A 13,038-nucleotide genomic window follows, 5' to 3' on the forward strand; every position below is an offset into this window, starting at 1 on the left:
CATCCCGGGATGCAGGGATCATGACCTGAGCCAAAGGCAGATGTTTAATGGCCGAGCCACCCAGACACCCCTAGTTTTTAGTGTTTAAGTCCCATTCCTTTTTTTGTCTCATTCCTTTGTTTTCCCTAAGTATTTTGGGTTTTTTGGTGCTATTGTAAATTGATTGTTTTTATAATTTCATTTCAGATTCTTATTGCTAGTTTCAGTTGATATTTGTATATTGATCCTGTATCTTGTAACGTTGGTGCACTCGCTTATTTGTGCTAAAAGCTTTTTAGTAGATTCCTTAGAGTTTTACATATAAGATCATGTCATTTATGAAGATATAGTTTCACTTCTTCCTTTCCAAGCTGTTACAACCATTTAGCTCTTCTTTGTTTTGTTTTTGTTATTCTCTTCCTGTCCCCTCCTTCTGATTATTTGATTATCTTTTTATATTCTTATTTTAATTTTACTATTGAATTTGTAGTTATTCTTTTTTTAAATTGAGGTATAATTTACATATAACATTATATTAGTTTTGGGAGTACAACATAATGATTCAATGTTTGTATGTATTGTGAAATGATCACAATAAACTAGTTAACATTCAACCTTATACATAGTAGTTATTTTTTAAAAAAATAGCTTTAAAAAAGGTTTTTATTTATTTATTTGACAGAGAGAGACACAGCGAGAGAAGGAACATAAGCAGGGGGAGTGGGAGAGGGAGAAGCAGGCTTCCTGCCAAGCAGGGAGCCCAATGTGGGGCTTGATCCCAGGACCCTGGGATCATGACCTGAGCCAAAGGCAGATGCTTAACAACTGAGCCACCTAGGCGCCCCTATATAGTAGTTATTCTTTATTAAATTTTTTATAGGATTGCCCTATGGATTTCAACCTTCATTCACAACTGTCACAGTATAATTATAGTTGCAATGTAGTACTTCATTTAAAAAAAATAGAAATCTTGCAAACTTATAAACTCATATCTCACCATCCTTTATGTTTTTATCAGTTATCTTTTCCCTTCAGCCACAAGGACTTTACCATTTATTATACTGAAGTTATGAATGCTCATAGTTTTTGTTTATCTGAAAATATCCATATTTCACCTTCATTATTGAATAATACTTTTTGGATATAGGTAGAATTCTGGGCAGAGATTTTTTTCTTTCAGAATTTTAAAGATGTTCCACTCTCTTCTGATTTACATGTTTCTGATAAGAAGTTAGCTGTTAATCAGATTGTTGTCCTCCTGTATATGTTGTTTTTCTATTTTTTTAAGATTCTATTTCTTTTAATCTTTTCTAAGATTTCTATTACTTTTAAGATTCATTCTTTATCTTTGACCTTTAATAACTTAAATATGATTTGCTTTGCCTCAGTATGGGCTTTTTTGTTTATCTGCTTATTTCTCATTGAATAATTTGAATTTGTAAATTTCTGCCTTTTATCAAATAATCTCTCTTCAAGTTCACTTATTCTTCCTTCCATCTTCTTTGTTCAGCTGTATGTCTATCCCATAATTTTTTTATTTCATAAATTGTATTTTTTGGTTCTAGAATTTCCATCTTTATTTTATTTTACTTTATTTTATTTAAAATCAATTAACATATAGTGTATTATTAGAATTTCCATCTTTAAAAACTCATTTCAATTTCTCATCATTTCCCATTTCTATACTGTGATTTCATGTACTGAAAGCATGTTTTGTTTTATACTTTACTGAGGTTAATTATTGCTATTGGTTAAGTTGTGTCTCCCTCCATATATTTTTTTTTTTTTTTGAGAGAGAGAGAGCACGAATTGGGGGGGGTGCAGAGGAAGAGGGAGAGAGAGAATCCTAAACAGGCTCCACACTCTGTACAGAGCCTAATGTGGGGCTTGATCCCACAACCCAGAGATCACGACCTGAGTCAAAACCAAGAGTACGACGCTTAACCGACTGAGTCACCCTGGTGACCCTCTCTCGCAAAACTTCTATGTTGAAGTTCTAACTCCAAGCACTTAAGAATGTGATCCTATTTGGAAAAAGGATCATGGGAGATATAATTAGTTAAAATGAGATTATACTGGAGTAGGGTGGGCTCTTAATCCAATATGACTGGTATCCTTATTAAAAGGAGAAATTTGGACACAGATACATACACAAGGGAGAAGGCTATGTGAAGATGAAGCTTCTACATGCCAAGGAATGCCAAAGATTTCCAGCAAATTACCAGAAACTAGAGGAGAGTCATGGAACAGATTATCCCCCACTGCCCTCAGAAGAACTAACCTTGCTGACACCTTGATCTTGGACTTCTAGCCTCCAGCACTGAGTGGCAATAAACTTCTGTTGTTTAAGCCATCAAGTTTGTGATACTTGTTATAGCAGCCCTAGCAAACTATTGCAATTACAATAGTTACTTTAAAATCCTCGTCTGCTAATTCTAAGTTTGGTTCATCTTAGTATTGGACTTGATTGATTTTTGTTTCTCTTGAGAATGTGTTTCATTGAATTGATTTTTCCTGTGTCAGGTAATTTCAGACATTATGCATGCTAAGTAGGAGAGATTATGGGTTATATTCTTTTCCTCTTATGAATATTATTTGTTTTAGCTGGCAATTTTCTTGGCTGGGATTGAACTTCAAACTTTGTTTCTTGTGTCTGTTCAGAACTTTGTCTGAGCTGACTTGCTTTAAGTCTCCTATAATGTGCTGTTCAGGAGTCATCCAGAGTTGTGGGTAGACAGAGTTTAGGAATTCCCTCTCTGGCTCTTTCCTTTTCAGGACTATGGTAAGTTTTATTTTTCACATGTGTCTCTGCTGCTATGTGCATTATTCGGACTGCACTTGTCCAGGCTGAAAGTCTCAGAAAAGGAGTGCTTATGCCTACAGCTTTCCATGTCCTCCTGCTATGTGAAGGCCATTTCCCCATCAGTAACTGTTTGCTCCTGTTCATTCTCTAGTAACTTCAGATAGATTTTCTTCCCAGGTTTTGTCATCGCTTTCTGCTTGTGTGTGTGTCTGTCTGTCAGAATCTTAGTCCATTATGTCTGGAAACCAATCTCCTCACCTTCGTTTTTGAAGGATATTTTCATTAGATGTGAAATTTTTTTAAAAGAAGATTTTATTTATTTGAGAGAGAGAGCACATGCGAGAGAGAGAGAGAGAGAGAGAGTACAAGCAGGGGGAGGGGCAGGCAGAGGGAGAAGGAGAAGCAGGCTCCCCTCCCAGCAGGGAGCCCGATCTGGGGCCCGATCCCAGGACTCTGGGGTCATGATCTGAGCTGAAGGCAGCCTCTTAACCGACTGAGCCACCCAGGGGCCCTAGATGTGAAATTCTTGGTTGAAAATTTTTTTCTTTCAGCACTTCACATGTACCATCCCATTTTCTTCTGGCTTGCATAGCGTCTGAGAAATCTGTTGTACTTATTACCTTTGTCCCTATCACCTAGGTCTTTTTTTCCTTCTTTCTTTTTTCTGGCTGCTTTAAAGATTTTCCTCCTTATCACTGGTTCTCAGCAAGTCGATTGCTGAGTGTGCTGGGGGTGTGTGTTCATCTTGCTTAGGGTTTACCAAGGTTCTTAGATCTATAAGATGGGGTTCTCATCAAATCTGGAAAGCATCCCAGGTATAAAGAAACAGCCTCAAACTGGGCAGATGGGACAATGTGCCTTTCATTGGAACAGCCCGTAGGACAGAGCATGAGTGGATGGGGGGAAACTGAGAGGGGCTCCTGAGGCAGTGAGTTGGCACTAAGAGAGAGGAGGAAGAAAGAGCCAAGGAAAGGTGCGGGGGAAGGCTGGGGTGGAGCCTGAAGTAGGGACCAGAGAAGAAAATTAATAGGGATAAAGTAATCCCTATTCGAGGTGGGACATGAAGATGGAAGACTGATGTAGGCAGCACTAGGGTAGAGAAGGTCAACCTGGAGGAGGAAGCCAGGTCAAAGAAAGACGAAGAGATTAAAAGGGGCACACAACTTCGGAGGAGGGCAGCTAAGGAGGTCTGGACACTCAGTCAGAGAAGGCAAGAAGAAATAGGTAATGAACGAGCGGGTGAAGGATGAGAGGAGGGTGGAAAATAGAAGGAAGAACCACGTCTAGCTGTTCAGAGCACGGTAGCATCTCCAGTACCACCACCACCACGTGGAACCCGACTCATCCGCTCAAAGAGTAGGGAGAGGGGTCCCGCGGCAGAAACCGTAGACTTTAGCCGGAGTCCGGGCCGGCTCCGGGGGGCCGGTGGTGGAGGAGAGGCAAGGCCTCGGACGGGATCACCGCTCCCGGCCGCCACCCTTGCTGGTGCGTCCGCGCGTTGGGGATGCGCCTCTTTGACAGAGGCCGGAGACCCAGGGGCGCAGCCAGCAAAGCAGAGAGAAACGGCGGAGGAATGAGGGCCCTGGGGACGTGGTGGGGTAGAGGGGGCACTGGCTGAGAGGGAGAAGGCGCACCGAGCCCCCAAGCAGAAGGGCCGGAGGGCGCGGGAAGTGCCTTGGATGCCCGGCCCAAGGTCGTAAGAAGGATGCAGGACAGGGTGGGAGCAGACGCGGAGTGAAGGAGCGTAGGGAAGCGGAGGGACTGGGGAGATCCAGGCTTGGGGTGGTCTGAGGGTGGAGGCTGCGTGGCGGCGGCCCAGGGGTGTGTTGGGGGCGAGAGAACTACCCCGGCTAAATCGTCCCCGTGGTTTTTCTCTTCCGATTTCCTAGTCCTAGAAGCTGCAGCATCAGAGGGCGATGCACGGTGAGGAACAGGTCTTCGAAGGGCAAAGGGAAGACCAGTGGCAGGCGGTGGAGAGGATGGGCGCGCGGGCGGAGGCGCAGATGTGGCCTAGCCCCAGGCGGGGCGGGGCGGGGAGGGGGGGCGGGCAGGACACGTTTTTGGCCCCTGGGTCCTCCCCTCCGCCCCGGCTGCCACCCCAAGCGCCAGCCGGGCGAAAGGGGCATTGATGCTGAGCCAAGCCAGGGCTGGCCACGCCGAGCCGAAAGCAGGACGGAAGGGCGGGAGCCAAGGCCGAAGGGGCGGACGCAGGGTGGCGTCTCGCGCCCCATAAAGGGGCCGTGGAGACCGCGCTCTCTTCTGCGCGAGCGGCGGCCACCGGCGGGGAACACGGCGCGATGTCCGTTCACTGCCAGCAGAGCCCGGTGCTGGCAGGCAGCGCCACTTTGGCCGCTCTGGGGGCACTGGTCCTGTACCTCGCGAAGCCCTCCGGCTACGGGAAGTACTCGGAGAGCCTGATGCCCGCCGCCACCCGCCTGCCCGCGCGCGCCGCCTGGTTCCTGCAGGAGCTGCCCTCCTTCGCGGTGCCCGCGGGGATCCTCGCCCGGCAGCCGCGCTTGCTCTTCGGCCAGCCCGCGACGGTGCTCCTGGGCCTCTTCTGCGCACATTACTTCCACAGGTAGCGTTTGCCCGCTGCGGGCGCGGCGCCCCGCCAGGCTCCCGGCGTCCAGGAACGCGGCGCACTTGGGAACGCCGAGCGGAGCGCGGAGCAGTGCTCGAGGGGAGCCCCCGGCGGGGCCCGGCTTCGGGCCGCACGCCGGCCAAGGCGAGAAGCCGTCGCGGGGCAGACGCCCCCGGCACTTTCCCTGCCCCGCGCGCCTCTCCGGCCGGCTCCAAATCCTCTGGCTGCTGCGGGGAAGGAGGCGAGCGGGAGGGAGGCGAGCCGGCAAGGTTCCCTCCGCAACTGCACGCGGGCCGCCTCACCTGTGGCGGCTCGCCCCCCTCTCCCTTTCCACCTCCCTTCTCCTTTCCCTTGCAGGGCGGGGGCACGCTGGTTCTGGGATCCGCAGAGAGTCTACGTGTGGGCATCTCCCGAAGGACCCCCGGCTCAGAGGGGCCCATAACTTAATCTTTGCGGGTCGGAGGGAGGTGGGCAGAACCGGAGCCGGACTTCCCCGTGGGAGAGACAACGGGATGGGGACCCTCTGGCCTGAGCGAGAACCCCACTTCTCAGCACCCTTCCCCGCAAAGGGGGCGGCGCTCGCCACCCGCTCCTCTACCTGTCCCGTTCCCTGGGACGGAAGCGTGACGGAGTCGAAGTTAATGTAGAGCTCAAATGCTCTTCTAAATGAAGAGTCCCAAGTTCAGGACAGCTTTGCCTTCTGGTCTAAGGACAGCCTGAAAAGAAACCAAAGGCTTTCGGACAATGACTGCAGACCCTCAAAAAAGACTCCCAGGGGAGGGGAAGAGCACCTGAGTGAGTTGCTAGTCGTGCCCAGTCAGTTGTCTCTAGGAGCCCCACTGTAACCTTGTGAGATCTGTGTTTATGATGCCCGCTTTATAGACAAAGAAACCGAGGCTGAGTGAGGGTCAGTGACTAACGGAAGGTGATGCAGCTAGTGCCCAGCCAGATTCAAATCTAAGCCCGTGGAACACCACGGTTCAGGGCGTTTTCACCGCGTTCAGCGGGCAGAAACCCCATGCAAGGAGAGTCTGTGACAGAGGAAAGTTGCCAAACCAAGTCAAGAACGGACAGAAGCGCAGCCTTATTTTGAGTAGAGAATTCCTAGGGTCAAAAGATCAAGGAAATCTAGATTGGAAATTAGGGAAAAGAATGCTGGAAGCTGAAAGGCACAATTCTTTTTCATAAGGATGCCTCATTTCATTTGTAGAGAAACAAATTTTAATCTGTCGAATCCTCTGGATCTTCTTTATTGGTTAAGATTTCATATTTATGCAATCTGAACTGAATTCTCATTCTTTTAAAAAGATGAGTATTGGCAAGCAATAAGAACTAAAATTTCAGAAATGGGTGTCCTTTCTGCAAATATTTACTAAAAATCTGTTGTGGACAAGGTGCAGGCTTAATTAACGACCACATGATCTTACCCAGATTTAAGTGGTTTAATTTGTACAGAAAAAAAATGTTGGGTGCAGGAGTTAAGAGGCTAGCTTTTCATTTCACTGTTTTTGGAACCAACATTTGACAAAAAATATGATTCTATCAGACAGTTACTTTTATCTTCAAATTAACAACTGTCAGACCATAAACAGTATTTTTATGAGGTCATTTCATCTTAAAGTAACGTGTAGTATTTTCCGATGGTCCTGTTAACATAATTTTCAGACTTGTTTTTAAAATTAAAGTCACTGTGCACAGTAAATGATGACCAGTACATTAAAAAAAAAAAAAAACACCCAAGGAAATAATTACCCATAAAATGAGTATCAACATACTGTCCATCTTCAGGGGAAAATTTAAAAGTCAAGGATTTGGGGATTGATGCTGAGTGAGGGAAAATTGCCCACTGAAAACACAGTTCTGAGTTAGCTGTTCCTGAGATGTGAAGATATCCCACCTTCCCCTCTTGTGTGAACTCTTTTTTTGAGGCCACTGGAGTATTGGATCTGTTATTTTGAGGGCTTATGAGGTGCTCAACACTCTTCATGAATTATCTACTAATTCTCATAGGCACTATTTTTACCCCCATTTCGCAGGTGAGAAACTAGGGGGAAGAAACGTTAAATAATCTGCCCAAGGTCACAGAGTAACCTGGGGAGCCGTGGTTCAGACCCAGGGTTCTGAATTCAGATCTCAGGCTCTTAGCTACCATGATAAACTGTTTTATACTTGTTCTTGCCACCTTGTCCTTGCCTTTTAAAAACTATATTTAGGCTTAAAATTATTATTTTTTAATTCTGAAAATAATAAATGTTGACTAAAGAAAAATAGGAAAATACAAAAGTAGAAAAACACCCATAATTTTAACACCTAAGTATATCAGTGGTTAATGTTTTGGAACATTTCCATCAAGGCTTTTATTTTTCTTAGTAGTTTTTTACACAGGCTTGTTATATTGAATATATATAGCTTTGTTCTGCTTGATTACCTAACATTTTATAATAAGTGTTTTCCTACATTATCATGGAGTCTCTGTAAATATAATCTTAATGGCTGCATGGGATTTCATCTCATGTAAAAACAATAATTTATCCATTAATTTAGAGTTGGACGTTTAATTTACCCCCTTATTTTGCAGGCGGGGGGGAAGCTAGGTTAAAGTGGTGATGCACATTTTTGCAATCTAAAATCTCTTCAGAAGTTAGGTGTGTTTTCTCAGTCAAGATTCCCAGAAGAGGTTCAAAGCCTGTGAACATTTTTGTTTCGAGGCTTTAGGAGTCATGTGGCTTGATAATGAGGGTACATTAAGAAAAAAGCATCAGGCTGCCTTGACCTCACCTTCCACAGTAAATTGCTTGTGACACAGAGACTAAGATGAAGGGACAAGGGATCAGGAGGAAGGCTGGCTCAGGTGTGGCTTAGACTCTTGGAAAATGTCCCTTCAGGACTGTTCAGAACAGCAATATGTCCTATTGGATAGTAGTTAAAACTCTGTGCTTTTCTCCGTACAAAGAATTTAAGTTCCACAAGGGCAAGGATTTTTGTCTCCTCTCTTCATGGCTGTGTCCATAGTGTATAGAAAAGTGCTGGTGCATAGTTGGTAACTCACTAAATTTGTTGAATACATGAACGAATTCTGCCTCTGACATTGGTACAAACGGTTGGATTGTGGGAGAGCCAGTGATTACTTAGAAATCACTGCTGAGATTGCATGGCTAGGTCAACTGAGATAATTCTCCTCCCTTCAGAATCTATTGTTGTGAATGTTCGGATGGTCTAGCCAAATGGGAATGATTGCTGTGTAAGCACGTTGTCTAACCACATTGCCAAAGTTGTTTGAAGTCAGAGTTATCTCTTGTTGACCTTGCCTACGGCCCTGGAATGATCCTTTGCTCACACTCTCTGATTGATCCTCATTTTCCCAAGAAGGCTTTGTGTCCTATGCAATGATCATCACACCACCCTGTGTGGCAGTTGATGTCTTTTTCAAGACTTGGATGTGACCTTGGTATTAAGCTGAAGAAGGAAAAGAAACCTCTTTTCACAGAAAAGGAGGATTATATTGTGAAAAGTTGCTTGCAGAGTGACTTTTTCATGATGTGAATCCAGAAGCACAGTGTAATGCACACATTAGGGTCGGTTTGAATTTAGATCTTTCCTGGGGTTTAGATGTTTAAACAGATGACATTTCCTAATTAGCCAAATAACATGATGGCTTCCATAAGATGCATTTTTGCTTTATTGGTCAGTTCATTCTCCAGCAGCATGAATTCTTCCCTATTCTTCAAAACTCAGATCAGAATCACTTCCTCCAAGAAGCCTTCTCTGAGTCCCTTCTCTGTGAATCCCGGTGTGATACCATTCCTTGGGCTTTCATAGCAGCCAGTGTGGCGTTCTAGGATGCACTTCACACTCTGGACTATAATTATCTGCTTTAAGGAAACTCCATCCTCATCTGTCCAGCCTCCTCATTTTACAGAAGTAAAGCAACGAGAGGTTTAGCCAATTAGGGGCAAAGAGGAGGCTGGAATTTGAGTCCCCTGATGGGCCTTGCCAATGCTTCTCCAATCTCTTAAGAGATGCCGATGTCTGAACTATTCAGAAGTAATCAAATCTCATGATGGAAACAAACTGATGGTTGCCCCAGGAGGGGGCGGTAGAGAATGGGCAAAATGAGTGATGAGGGGAATGGGAAATACAAGCTTTCAGTAATGGACTGAATAAGTCGCTGGGCTGAAAGGTACAGCACAGGAAATATAGTCGATGGTATTGTAATAGCGTTGTATTGTAGATGGGAGCTACACTTGTGGTGAACATAGCGTAATATATAAACTTGTGAAAGCACTATGTTGTACACCTGAAACTAAGGTAACATTGTGTGTCAACTATACTTCAGTTAAAAAAAGAGAAATGTGTCTTTAAATATAAAACAAAATCATAAAAACTCAAAAAAAAAGCCTCTCCAAAAACCTCATGAAGGAAATTACTCATTGGCTGAGAGTCAGAGTATTGACTGATGCTTACGTTGGAAACCACCTAGACAAATTTCTTCTCTTGCAGATTGAGAAGAAAGGCCATGCAGGAGAAGCCACATTCTTGTGGTCACTTAATCATGTGTTAAGGACGTTTATGAGGTATAATTTGATCAAGTATGATTAACTGAAAATTGTTCAGAATGAGGGTTAGCAAACTTTTTCTGTAGAAAAGCCAGATAGTAACTCTTTTAGGGTTCGTAGGCATACAGTCTCTGTTACAACTATTATACTCTGCTATTGTAGCTTGAAAGCAGCCACAGATAATATGGACACAAATGAGTGTGGTTGTGTTCCAGTAAAACTTCACTTACACAAACAGGGAGTGGGCAGTATTTGGCCTATGGGCCCCAGTTCTGGCCAGCCCCTGCTTAAGAAAACCATGAATGGCATGCTCTACAATCAGTAAATTGATTACATTCCTGGTAATACTATAATAAAATTTTGTTAAATCCTGTAGCAAAGCAGTGGGCCAATTCTAGGATATATCTGGTCCATTTAAACAGGAATTTAGTAGTAACATCATTTTCTGAGAATCCCTAGGTTCCAAGTCCTTTATCTGAACACTTGTAGGAAATAGTAGGAGTCTTGGAGTTTACATTCTAAATGGGTCGACATCATAAGCACATCTGAAAAATGTAGAGCTCTGTTTGCCAAAAATATAAACAAGTGTTCGAGATCTTGACCATTTCATTTTTGCCACATTGAAGAAAAGCTGAAGTTCTTGCTCATTCTACCGTAACGTCACTTAAAAAGAACAAACAAGATGAGGAAACAATGATCCAAATTGGTGAAGTGGTGTGTATGAAGTCACATGGCTAGGAAGGGACAGAGTGGGGCTTGAACCCAGTGTCCTGATTCTTTATCAGAGTTCCACATGCTCAGAACCATGCAAAGTCCTATGGGAGACACCGAAGTACAACACCTTGACCTCCAGGAGGAAGACAAAGAAAGAATCACCATTATGTGTCTCTCATTCTTTCTCACGTGAAAGTTGGTGGTGGCAATGTCAGTCTGAGAGGCTTAGAGCAGGTGGGGAAATGCAAACTGAGGGGGACCTCCACGGGGCTACAGTCATGCCCCTGAATGTGCTGTCTCTGATGCTTCTCTGTGCTTGGGTGTTCATGGATTAGAGGGCACTCCTCTCCCCCAGCCAAGTTCAGAACCAACTGAGAGGTAAACCTAGGAGTTAAGCAACAGTGACCACCCTTATTAGAGTTCATTAAAGCTGATTTGGGACAATGTGGCTTACATGTGGGCCTCCTAACACTGTACCTCAAAAATGCCCAGCAACACTCACAGCTGAACAACCACAGGCCTTTCCCAGTGGAGCCTGTTCTGAGAAAGCAGCAGAGTGGGAGGTGGGCTGAGCTGCACACACCACTTGAGAGGTGCTGCTTTTAAGTTTACCAGTCAGGCAATTCGCTTCTCCTTCCCTGAGGAGGAATGAATTGGGGACAGTGGAAAGGCCGGGAGGGATACTCAAAATGATGGGCCCTCAGCCAGCAGGAGGGGGGAGCATAAATGCTTTCTGTTTTGTGTTTTTTTTATTATGTTAATCACTATACATTATATCATTAGTTTTTTTTTTTTAAAAGATTTTATTTATTTGACAGAGGAACAGCGAAAGAGGGAACAAAAGCAGGGGGAGTGGGAGAGGGAGAAGCAGGCTTCTCGCCAAGCAGAGAGCCTGATGCGGGGCTCGATCCCAGGACCCTGGGATCATGACCTGAGCCGAAGGCAGACGCTTAATGACTCAGCCACCCAGGTGCCCCTATACCATTAGTTTTTGATGTAGTGTTCCATGATTCATTGTTTGCATATAACACCCAGTGCTCCATTCAGTACGTGCCTTCTTTAATACCCATCACCAGGCTAACCCATCCTCCCACCCCCCTCCCCTCTAGAACCCTCAGTTTGTTTCTCAAAGTTCATAGTCTCTCATGGTTTGTCTCCCCCTCCGAATGCTTTCTGTTTCTAGAACAGAAAAGTTGTCTACCTATTGATTTTTGCCAGAGCCTGGCAACTTGGTTCTGGAGCCTGGGGCCCCTCCCATTCTGCTTTTTGACTCCCTGCCACATACGGCAATGGGGCCATCAAAATCTGGAATCAAGTTGTTTAAAAAGTCGCCGTGCTCAACCCAGGATCCTTTAGTAAGAGCTCAGCATAGGAGGTCTAAATTAAAAAACCCTCTGAACTGAGGCCAGCACTGCAATTTGCCTTCCATTTGGTTAGGGAAGGGGGCAAAGGAAAGGGAAACCAATATTTATTGAGCTCGGGGTGTTCCAGGAATTATGTTACATGATTTACATTGGTTATCTCATTTTGTCTTTGAGACAATCCACTATTAATGCTATTTCACAAATGACTGCACTCCATCTGATCGCAGTGATTGGTGGGGGTGAGTGGGAGTGATGGGCAGGCACTGGAGCGGGTCCTGAAAGGATGGTCCATTCCCAGACTTTTGGGGTGGGAATGTGATGGTCAGGAAAAGGGGCCTGAAAACCTATGACCTAAAATTGCCCGGTTCTTCAGATACTCTGACTTGGAATGCCTCTCCTCCTTTTAATACCAAATATCTTTTGAATATATGCCATAATATCCAATCCTACTATCCAGACCTTAATCAGTCTCCACGCCCTTTTCAAAACTCTTCTTTTATACTTGGGCCATGCTGTCAAAGGCTGATCCTAGAACTTACTGTGAAGAAAATAGGCAATATGCTTTTGACAGTTTTCCTACCTGACCGTGAAACACCCCGCGATCCTTTTCTGTGTATGGTGTCTGTTTCTCTCTCCTGCCCCTATTTGCTCTCTTTAACAACAGTACAAGGCCTCACTTCAGTCTCTCATTGAGTGTTTTTTACTTGCCCAAAGTTGTATATCTGATAAACAAATCTAAATATTAGAGTATTGGATCCTTTGTTTTCATATTATTGAGTTTTGAAAGTTCTTTATATATTCTGGATACAAATCCTTTACCAGATATATGCTTTGCAAGTATTTTCCCCCAGTCTGTGTGGCTTTTATTTTTCATTCTCTTGACCATGTCTTTTGAAAAGCAGAAGTTTAAAATTTTAATGCGACCCAATTTTTCTATTTGTTTTTGTGCTTTTGGTGTCATATCAAAGAAATCTTTAGGTCATGAGGGTTTTCTCTTAGTTTCCTTATAAAAGATTTATAACTTTGGTTTTACATTTATGT

At 44.4% G+C, this 13,038-nt stretch overlaps 1 protein-coding gene across 1 annotated transcript in view; it reads left to right on the top strand.

Annotated features, from left to right (window-relative positions):
• The first annotated feature begins 3,462 nt into the window (after positions 1 to 3,462).
• The window catches only part of SRD5A2 (steroid 5 alpha-reductase 2), a 38,243-nt gene continuing 28,667 nt past the window's right edge, over positions 3,463 to 13,038 (top strand). The window contains exon 1 of the mRNA XM_006731612.2: positions 3,463 to 5,360. Within this exon, the coding sequence (XP_006731675.1) occupies positions 5,080 to 5,360 (281 nt within the window). The 5' untranslated portion in view covers positions 3,463 to 5,079. The remainder of the gene's footprint in view (positions 5,361 to 13,038) is intronic.

Source organism: Leptonychotes weddellii, chromosome 10 (assembly GCF_054177405.1).
Source record: "Leptonychotes weddellii isolate Sample4059 chromosome 10, ASM5417740v2, whole genome shotgun sequence".
Taxonomy (NCBI): Eukaryota; Metazoa; Chordata; class Mammalia; order Carnivora; family Phocidae; genus Leptonychotes; species Leptonychotes weddellii.